The following is an 11147-nucleotide window of genomic DNA, read 5'->3' on the forward strand; positions in this document are numbered from 1 at the left end:
AACCCTCCTTCACCACCAAAGGCTCGTCACCACCCTCATCAACCCCTCCTTCAATGCCAGAAACTTCAGAGCATTATCATCTGCCGCAGTTCAACCCTCAAATACAACAGTTCAGCCTTGTTTTACTGCTGAAGACTCACCCAGCACAGCACAGCCCATTATCAGTCCTGAATTCTCCACAAGCTCAACCACCATTCAGCCCTTCATCATCACAGAAGCTTCCCCAGTACCCTCAGCTGCCACAGTTCAGCCCTCAAGCAGTCCTCAATGCCAACCAGCACCGCAGTTCTGCCCTCCATCACCACACAGGCCTCCACAGTATCATGGACCAGCACAGCTCAGCTTTCTTCAATGCCAAATCCTCTAGAACAACCACTATTCAGCTCTCAAACATTACAATTCAGCCCTTTTTCACTGCCAAAGACTCTTCAATAGCCACCACCACCACAATTCAGCCTTCCATTATCACAGAAGTCAACACCACTGTAAATCCCTCCTTTACCACAGAGGTACCCTAAGCCACCACAGTTCACCCCTCCATCAATCCCTGAGTTGCCACAGCAGCTTAGCCACCACTTTTCAGGCTTCAGTCACCGCAGATGCCTCCCCAGCACCCTCAGCCACAACATTTTGATCCTTCATCTACACCACATCTGCCACAGCAGCTTCAGCAACCACATCACAGAAGCCTCTCCAGGACACTCAACCACCAAAGTTCAGCCTTCCTTTACTGCAGAGGCCTCCTCAACACCCTGGGCCACCACAGATCAGCCCTCCATCACCACAAAAGACTCCGCAGTGCCCTCGAAAGTCATATGTCCAATTTTTTTACTGCTGAACCCTTTTCAGTATTCTCAAGGCCCAGTGAGACATCCACCACAACCTAAATCTCCCCAAAATGCTCAAGAGCCACAGGTCAAACTTTGTTCACCACTTTATCACTCTATTCTAATTATCCCAACAGAGCAGAGATTAAACCATCTTTCCTGCCGAAGTTTACTTATTATCAAGCATCAAATGTTCCGAAATATTTGCAAACATCGGACAATCCTGAAGAACCACAGGATCCTCAAACACATCTGCAGCAGCCACAGTACCAGCAGGCACCATGTAAAACCAATGTGCAGAAGCAGCCTTCTTTTTAGAGCCATGAGGTGGCAGTTAATCAGAGAATCTCATGTGGACATCTTGATATTTCTGCACCTGCATGTGAAACTTGTTGTTGTGATGGCCAAACTTGCAACTTTGGAAAAGCAGGTGGGTTGCTTTTCTGGTTGTACTCATGGTTCATGGCGTCATCAACTGATTTTACTTATCTAACCACATGATGCTGCACAATAACAATGCATTATTTAGATTAATCATACAGCAATTCTGTGCCTTGATGACTGCGTTACAAAGTACAGTACCAGTTTCAAGCCAGTGTCTACTAGCAACCAACCATCAACTACAAACCAGTGGAAGCTACAAGAAACTTTCTTTATGTATGTTTATGTTTATGAAGAAAAACCTTAATTGTCTTTGGTAAATAATATCTAAACAGCGAACCCTTCACTTGGTGTTTTTGTTTCATATATATATATATATATATATATATATATATTTATTTTTTTTTTCACTACATGTTTTTAACCTTTTGCAGGAGGAGCCCGACATGGTAATTGAAGACAAACTATAATGTGATGTTTATAATCCCCATATCCATTCATTCACTTCTGCTTACCCTGTTCAGGGTTGCGGGGGGGCTGGAGCCTATCCCAGCTGACATAGGGCAAAAGGCAGGGTACACCCTGTACAGGTCGCCAGCCTGTCGCAGGGCCAACACAGAAAGGCAGACAACCATCCACACTCACATTCACACCTATGGGCAATTTAGAGCAACCAATTAGCCTAACCCCAGTAAGTCTTTGGACTGTGAGAGGAACCCCACGCAGATACAGGGAGAACATGCAAACTCCACACAGAGAGAGAGAAAGAGACAGAGGCCCGGGCCAAGGTGGAACTAAACCCAGGAATTCCAGATGGTATTCTAACTGTGAGGCAGCAGTGCTAACCACCACGCCACCATGCTGCCCACATACCAGTATATGCCAGCACGAGGTCAGAGGTCCAAAGTAACATGATATTTAGAATTCGTTTATATATCATTCCCTATGTGTCTGTAGTTGTCAATACAAACAATGGCAGTAAGAAACATAAGTTTAAATAGCTTTATATTTCATTATTAACACATTGACCTTCAGATGTATTTTGATGTATTTTAAATCTTTATATGGTACTTTCTATATGATGACAATAAACACTACACTTGTAAGAATCATAGTTTCTAAATTATAAGTTGTTTTTTTTTTTTTTCAAATTTCAACCAATAAATAATGACATTGACCTAAAAGACCTTGGTGGATATAATCCAAATTGTAATGAATTGTTAATATTACCCCACTATACACCCCTACAAAGTTTCATCAAAATTAATTCAAAACTTTTTGAGCTATTGTGTTTGTAGACAGAATGATGACACATACGCATGCTTGCATGTATGCAAACACCATAGGTGGGAAGTAACAAAGTAGAAATACTTTCAGTCAGGTATCTGCACGTTGAGTTTTTTTTTTTTCTGACAACATTTTACTTTTACTCCCTACATTTTTACACAAATATCTGTACTTTCTACTTCTTACATTTTCAAAAAAGGCTTGTTACTTTAGATTTAACATGTCTGAGGGAAGTTTTATTTCCAGTCACTGCACCTTCAAACTTCATATAATTTATGTATCATTTATAGAGCTATACTCAGGGGTTAAAGTGGATCGAAACGATCCCAAACAATGTTTTCGGTCTGTAATTTGTGGTCGCAGAAATTCAGCATCTAGCTAGCGTTACAGAAGAGGAGTAAATATAAAAGAAGCAATGTGTTGTGGCAGGTAATTTCAAATGCAGCGTCTCTAAATGCTCAGCAGATATCAGTAAACACAAAGTGTCAGTAGTTTGTTACACAGCAAGCCTGTTAGCTAAAAGATCCAACTGCTGTTTTTCCAGGGAGAGATAGAATGAGCGGTAACTTCACTTAAAGATGGAAAAAGATGTAAGAAAGAGGAGAGGAGAGGAAGAAGAGAGGCTATATTCATAGTTAAGGGCATCTAACATCAGTGACATCTGATAACCTGGAAGTTTAAATCAGATCTTGACTCTCTAAGTTATGTTTTTTCATATGTCCTGCAAAAGGTACACTATTTTTGTGTTATTCAACAGTTGCATGAAAATACTGCAGTTTAGTGCAGGATAAATGGGGTAGTTTCCTGTACTGTGGTGAATTTACAGTAAAGCTCTATGTTGGACTCGTGCACATGGCTGTGGTGTTCATGATCAATTTTAGGTTACATCAAGTGCATTAGAGAGGAGTTTGAATTTAAGCTGATGATGCTCCGATTCATTCATTCAGTTCAACCTTTAGCTTCAGTCTTTTACTGGAACAGTCTAATTGCAACTGCTCGAGGACTCCAGTGTCTCATGCAACTAGGAGGGTAGGATGCCCTGATGTGAGGTGTGTCACGTTCTTCTCTAGTATAAAAGTATAAAAGCACAGGTACAGACTTGCTTTCTTTTGACACAGAAAGGTAGTACTAATTCTCATATTGTTTTACCTTATTAAAAATTCTCCTGTAGCCTAATCAAAATCAAAATCAAAATCAAAGAAAGCTACACAAACTAAACAACAAGACAATATCACTGGGCATACTGACCTTTATATGGTTTATATGCATACATTTCTAACTAACATCAGTGTATGAACATTAGTAAGATGTACAAGAAAGAAATATTTTTTGTGTAGTAATTTTGTGTTTGGTATTACAGTGACCTGTACATGTTTATCCTGTGCAGTAACATAGTTTTCATTTAAAAGCAATATAATATAGTGGACATGTACGTGTACTTTAAGCACAGATGATGACAGACGCAGGGTGTTTTTTGCTTTTATTATTCCAAAAACAATATACAAATTTGTATTAAACTAAATGAGTCAAGTTCATACTATTGCACTTCTGTGGAGGGTAGCAAACCTGAGAGATAATTAGTATAATAATTTGTTTGCTAAACACAATTTATATCCTCGAAAAAGAAACCAAAATTTATGGTCACACAAAAGCACCAATCCAGCTTTCTGAAATAACACTTGTAATTTACTCTAGATCCATAAAATCAGTAACACACAGTGAAGTGTTCAGATATAACTGAGAAAGCAGGTTGGACTGACATGCTATGAGTTTGGATCCATGTAAAGTTACTTTTAAAATTGATTCAGTATATCAACTGTAAGTAAAAGAGCAGATTAATTATATTTCTTGATGACATCCTGCACATGTCAGGTATTCTAACTAAACAATAAACTTAAAATTTTGTGTCCTTGGTTGTTGTATAATGCTGTGTAGTGTTTTGGACATGCTGGACAATCCTGCTGGACTTTGACTGATATTTTCCCTGATATAAACTGACATAATCATTTGTACTTGATTTTGTTGCACATGCAAAATAAACATTTCATAACAAATACATTTTGAGGCTATGAAGACCTTTAAAGGGTTTTTGTGACCCTGATGCTGGATTTGTCAATAGATAATACTGAACAAAACAAAACAAAACAAACTTACATAACAGAGGTTTCTGATTGCTGAAAGATGTAAAGCCTTGATTGGTGGTTCTTTGGTCCAGGAGGTGGGTTTTAAAAAAAATCTTTGGCCTGGTAACAAATAAATGGCACAGCAAACTGAAACTGTACACTTTGGGAGTGTCCAGATCAGACGGCTGTGAAACTATGGCAAAGTGCTGGAGTGCCACCTCTGTCGTGGCATTAGCTTTGCTGGGCTGTTTAGTTGTGACAGAGGTAGAGGCTCAGGACACAGGGCTGTGGAAAAAGCCTGCACCACCACCTCTTCCTCCGTGGCAAATCCCCCAAAACCCTCAACCTCCACCATACCCACCTGGTCCACAGCCAAAGCCCCAGGATCCTCAACTACCACCGTACCCACCTCCTAAGCCACCAAGACCCCAGGACCCTCAATTTCCACCATACCCACCTCCTAAGCCAAGACCCCAGGATCCTCAATTTCCACCATACCCACCTCCTAAGCCAAGACCCCAGGACCCTCAATTTCCACCATACCCACCTCCTAAGCCACCAAGACCCCAGGACCCTCAATTTCCACCATACCCACCTCCTAAGCCAAGGCCCCAGGACCCCCAACTTCCACCATACCAACCTCCTCCTCAGCCAACGCCCCAGGACCCTCAACTTCCACCGTACCCACCTCCTAAGCCGCCAAGGCCCCAGGACCCCCAATTCCCTCCTTACCCGCCTCCTCACCCGCCAAGGCCCCAGGACCCCCAACTTCCGCCATACCAACCTCCTCCTAAGCCAAGGCCCCAGGACCCCCAACATCCGCCATACCAACCTCCTCCTAAGCCAAGGCCCCAGGACCCTCAACTTCCACCGTACCCACCTCCTAAGCCACCAAGGCCCCAGGACCCCCAATTCCCTCCTTACCCGCCAAGGCCCCAGGACCCCCAATTTCCACCGGTCCCACGTCCTCAGCTGCCAAAACCCCAGGATCCCCAACTTCCACCATATCGACCTCCTCAGTTGCCAAGGCCACAGGACCCTCAACCTCCTCCCCGGCCATTACCTCCTTTGCCACAAACAGCCAATGATCCGAAACTCCCTAAGTTTCCCCAGAATCCAAAAGTCCCTCCAGTGGGCCCTGGTGTTAATACCTGTGAAGTGGAAAGAAGTCTGAGAGTCCCATGTGGAGGTTCTCAGGTTGGAAGTTCTGCTGCTGCATGTGAAGCCATAAACTGCTGCTTCGATGGCCAACAATGCTACTTTGGAAAGACAGGCGAGTTTCTGAAAAAGGCTGATAGTTTTTTTGTTGTGTTTTTTTGCTGTTTGTTTTTCTTTCATTTATTTGTGTTATAATTGGCTTATATTAATTGATCAAAAGCTGTTGTCACAATTGCAGTGAAGCACCCAAAACCTCCAAGCCTGATTAGACTACAAATTACTATTCAAGTAAAACTGTGCTCATAAAATCCACATAAAATCCTTATCTGCCTCTTTCTGTTTCACCAGTGACAGTCCAGTGCACCCGGGATGCCCAGTTTATTGTTGTTGTTGCCAGAGATGTCACTCTACCCAACCTTGACCTCCAGACAATCTCACTGTTAGGAGGAGGTCAGGGCTGTACAAATGTTGACTCTAATTCAGCCTTTGCCATATATCAGTTTCCTGTTACTGCATGTGGCACCATCTTTATGGTAAGATTGTGTACTTTTTAACCAGTCACAGGTTATATTTGTAAATACTGTTATCCTACTAGCTGTTTGTAACCTTTTGCAGGAGGAACCCGGTGTAATAGTCTATGAGAATCGAATGACTTCCTCATATGAGGTGGCTGTCGGGCCCTCTGGATCTATTACCCGAGACAGCCACTATGAGTGGGTTATCATTTTAGAGTGTCAGAGTATTAAATTAAAGGCTCTGGACCATGCAACATAATGCCTGTTCTCTTTTTCAGCTTGGTCTTCCAGTGCAGGTACATCGGCACCTCCACTGAAACTCTGATTGTAGAAATCTTTCCATTGGGAAATCCTCCCCTTCCAGTTTCTGCTGTGGGACCCATCAAAGTAATTATGAGGTTGGCCAATGGACAATGTTTTACAAAGGGTTGCCATGAATGTAAGTGTATGCTGACCTGACACAATCCCTTTGTTTGCAAGATTATGTAAATTATTGGCTAAATAATAGTAACTGGTGTCTCTGCTCTCGCAGCGGATGTGGTCTATAATTCATTCTACACGGATGCAGACTACCCTGTGACCAAAGTACTGAGGGACCCCGTCTATGTGGAGGTTCAGCTTCTTGAAAAGACAGATCCAATGCTTGTCCTGACTCTTGGTCGCTGTTGGGTAACAACAAGCCCCTACCCTCACACCTTTCCCCAGTGGGACATTCTGGTAGATGGGTAACTAAAACACACTGTTGTGTGTCCACTCCTGATCTTACCCATATGGTATTACTTATTGCTGAGGAAAAAAGGTAGTCTTGCACATTGTCTTTACTAAAATTGCGCTCTATATACTCCATCCAGATGTCCATACCGGGATGATAATTATTTGTCATCCCTGGTTCCAGTGGGTCCCAATTCTGGCCTGCAATTCCCAAGTCATTACAGGCGTTTCTTTTTCAAAATGTTTACCTTTGTGGGTTCCCCAGTAAAGACCCCCACAGTAAAGGAATCCATGAATGAAAAGGTAATGCGTATATCAATTTGAATGGGATTTCTACACTAAATATTTTTATTTTTTTAACCAACACTCTTTTCCCTGTTCATTCAGCTGTACCTTCACTGTAGCACAGCTGTGTGTGTTAATGGACAGTTTGTCAGCTGTGAGCCAGTATGCACCAGGAGAAGTAAGATATTAACTTACAGTCTGTGAAATTCAAAGGCAAAATGTTCCTCAGTCCAACTACATTTATATTTCTGTGTGTAGAGAGAGCTGTCGAGGCTGCAGACCAGGAGCGGATTGAACCGAAGACTGTGGTTTCCTCCGGACCGCTGATCATGACTGCTCCTGAGTAGTAAAGAGTTGAGCTCAAGGACTTGGCTAAGAACATCTAGTAAAACATCTGCAACAGGAAAATGGTTATTAGTGATATGAAATGTGACAAAAGAGCTTTAAATGTGCTGTAGAATCAAATGCATCTGATCAGGTAACTCAGATTTATATTGGAAAAAAAAAAAGTATTGGCTCTGACGTGACGTAAATAATTTTTCATGCATACTATACCTTTAATTAATTACTGGTGACATTCCTAAAGAGAACCATGTCCTATAAGTATATAAGTTGTTGATTTATGACTGTCTTACATAAAATACAATAAAACTTCTTTTCCCCTGCATATCTTTATTTGTTTTGAGAAACAATTGGTAATGAATTAATGAAAAGATGAACACAGGTCTTCCCATTCAAGATATAATCCTCCAAAGCAAACATTTTTCAGAAAAGTACAAGACATGGTTATAAAACATCCAAATTCACACAAAATTCTTTAGTTCAAACATCTGCAGAGATCATAGCAAACTACTATTCTGATTAACCTTCTGCCAGATTTAAATAAAGTTCAGAAAGGGTCAGCAGACCTTTTCCAAATACGGTTTGACTTTCAGTAGATACAGTATTGATATGCTACTATTACTGGATTAATTGCAGTTTTTGTCTTTTAAACACAGTCTCTGTGAACAATAATGGGTCAATTTTAGTTTTGGAAAAAACTGCAACTTATATTCCAAATTATAAACTCAACAACCCAACATCATAATAGGGAAGAAAGGTGATTTAAATGACTGAACGTGTCATGGTTGTTGGTGCTAGAAGGGCTGGTCTGAGTATTTCAGAAACTACAGATCTACTGGGACTAACCCACACAACCATCTCTAGGGATTCTCTAGGGCAGGGCTCTTCAACTCCAGGCCTCGAGAGCCCCTGTCCTGCAGGTTTTAGATGTGTCCCTGATCCAACACACCTGAAATAAATGGCTGAATTACCTCCTCGGTATGCATTCAAGTTCTCCAGAGTCCTGCTAATGACTTCTATATTTGACTCAGGTGTGTTGAAGCAGAGACACATCTAAAACCTGCAGGACAGGGGCTCTCGAGGCCTGGAGTTGAAGAGCCCTGCTCTAGAGTTTACTAGCCCAAAAGTAAGAAAATATCCAGTGAGTGGCACTTCTCTGGAATAAAATGCCTTGATGATTCCAGAAGTCAGAAGAATGGCCAGATTACTTCTCTGTGCAATGCTGGTGAGGTTCTGAATTTAAACCACAAATTTCTAAATGCTTTAATAATTTCATCTTACTTACATTATAACTTATTTAGTACCAGAGGAAACAGAAACCAAATGTCCTTCAGTTGTTTTATTACAAAAAGGTTCTGAATATATACTTGCCATGTGTCAAAACGCTTCAGTCTCTAACACTGATAATACAAAAGCTTTGAAACTTCAGTTTTGCATGATACAAAGCCTGAAAGCTACTTCACTGGAGAGTAAAGGTTTTTTTTTTTTTTTAATTAAATGCACTTCTACAGGTTTTCTGCTTTAAAATGTACTTGACACTTGAAACTCAAAATATCAACAAGTCCAGCTGTAAGATTTCTACCACACAAACAAAAAGAACAAAGCAACCCTTAACAGAGAAGCATTAATGAAAACTTTACTGGATTGCAGACAAAAAGATGCCACAATAAAGCTTCTGTGCAGAAAAACAAGTGAAAGTAGTGAATGTATGAAACAGGGAAAAGGGTTCACTGAAATTAACATGCTCTGAATTTTAGACTATGACACTGTTTTTATTATAATAAATCAGGTTCTGCATAAGCAAAAACTTCACCGGGCTGAAAAATACAGGAAAAAAGTAAAACAGTCAAATGAAGCATCAAGAGCCAGCAATGACTTTACAGGTCCGACACATCTTTGATTAGACATACCTGCTCATGTGACTAACTGAAGGGTCATGAACAAAAAGCACACATTGAACATTTCCACATAAAAGTAACAGCATTTACCAGTTGACAGTAAAATATGAATAAACAAAATCACAGATTACTGATTGTCTTGCAAGCGAAATTTAATTTCACTAAGTGCTGTTTTTCCGCTCATAAACAAGTTACCAATGGAAGCAGTGCAGTAGCTTACCAAACATCATATGAACAATGTAATGGCACAGGAGACAGGTCTGGTGTGTTTGCATTTAACAGCAGCAATGGAGTCTTTTTTATGCTGCTGCTTTATAAATCTATGCCATTTAATTTTATGGATGTGGGTTTACCAACACACACACACACACACACACACACACACACACACACACACACACACACACACACAAACCAAAACCTACACCAAAACATGCACACTGAACTTTGAGTCCCATATTGCTCTTTTCCTGCTCACCAGTGCTGAAACAGGGGAAATGCAGTGCGAACATTATTACTCAGCTGAGTGTGTCCACTCTCCAACTCTCTGCATCAGTCAGACTTGTCCTTCTTTTTGCCTCCCCCTATGGGAACTTTGCTGGCCACTGCAGAGCCGACAGCAGTCACTCCTCCAGCTACAGCACACACTCCCCCTTTAACCAGTCCCACTCCCATCGCAGGCACAGCGGCTACAGAGGTGACAGCAGTCTTGGTGAGGTCCAGACTCTTTCCTCCAATCCAGGTCACACCACCCACCGTTGCTCCTAAAGCTCCTTTGGTGGCACCGTACAAGCCCCCCGCCAATCTGCCGAACATGCCCGGCTGTGCCACTGGGTGGTCCTTGTTGTCTGATTTGAAACATCAAAAATACCATGTTCAAAAAAATAAAATAATAAAATAAAATTGCTCCAAACTATCCAAATTATTTTCATACTGAATCAACTGACAATAAGAAAATAAAGCAGTGACTTACACAGTTTTCTGAACAAATATTTGATGTAAACACACATACAGGCAGGTCATACATCTCACAGGCCTTTTCAGATTATTCTAGTGTGTACATGGTACAAAATAATACTTAATGTTTCACCCACAACAACAATGTTAGCATGGCACACAGAAATTCTGAAATTATACGTGACATGATCATTTTCATAAATTATTAATTTGTTAGTTATTTAATTAAACAATCATTTAATCAAAGTGTCCCAAACCTCAGGCTGAAACCTTCAAATTACAATCTAATGAATAGTCACAATGATATTGTGACTGTTGGCTGATGGTGGATGGGGCTCAAGAGGTAAAGCAGGTCGCCCACCAATCCGAAAGTCAGTGGCTCAATCCCTGACTGCTCCAGTCCACATGCTGAAGTGGCCCTGGGCAAGAAATTGAACCTCAAATTTCCACCAGTGCATCCACTGGAGACAGTGTGAGATAGTTACAAAAACCTTTTGAAGCCATATGATAAATGCACTGCATGAATGTGTGTGCTAATGTAGTTTGTAGTAAAAAGCGCTTCGGGTGCTCAGCTAGAGTAGAATAGCAAGTCCAAGTACCAGTCCATCTTAAACCTGCAAAGATTCTTCTTCACACACTAAGATTAATTATGGAGTTCCACAG

The 11147-nt window shown here is 41.1% G+C and overlaps 2 protein-coding genes across 4 annotated transcripts in view; one reads left to right on the forward strand and one right to left on the reverse strand.

The window, feature by feature from the left end:
• The first annotated feature begins 4767 nt into the window (after positions 1-4767).
• LOC115781387 (zona pellucida sperm-binding protein 1-like) lies at positions 4768-7954 on the forward strand. Its single transcript, XM_030731022.1, has 8 exons — positions 4768-5891; positions 6125-6309; positions 6392-6489; positions 6570-6730; positions 6824-7016; positions 7143-7305; positions 7390-7465; positions 7546-7954. Exons 1-8 carry the CDS (start codon positions 4814-4816, stop codon positions 7632-7634), a joined length of 2043 nt encoding a protein of 680 aa, XP_030586882.1. The 5' UTR covers positions 4768-4813; the 3' UTR covers positions 7635-7954.
• Positions 7955-8692: 738 nt separating this feature from the next.
• tmem263 (transmembrane protein 263) overlaps positions 8693-11147 on the reverse strand; it is a 7977-nt gene continuing 5522 nt past the window's right edge. For 2 of the 3 annotated variants that reach the window (XM_030731025.1, XM_030731024.1), the window contains exon 3: positions 8693-10375. In XM_030731025.1, coding sequence (XP_030586885.1) covers positions 10080-10375 — 296 coding nt within the window. In that variant the 3' untranslated portion in view covers positions 8693-10079. The remainder of the gene's footprint in view (positions 10376-11147) is intronic. The other variant, XM_030731023.1, reaches the window with a different exon arrangement.

The sequence above is a fragment of the Archocentrus centrarchus genome, chromosome 6 (genome assembly GCF_007364275.1).
Source record: "Archocentrus centrarchus isolate MPI-CPG fArcCen1 chromosome 6, fArcCen1, whole genome shotgun sequence".
Taxonomy (NCBI): Eukaryota; Metazoa; Chordata; class Actinopteri; order Cichliformes; family Cichlidae; genus Archocentrus; species Archocentrus centrarchus.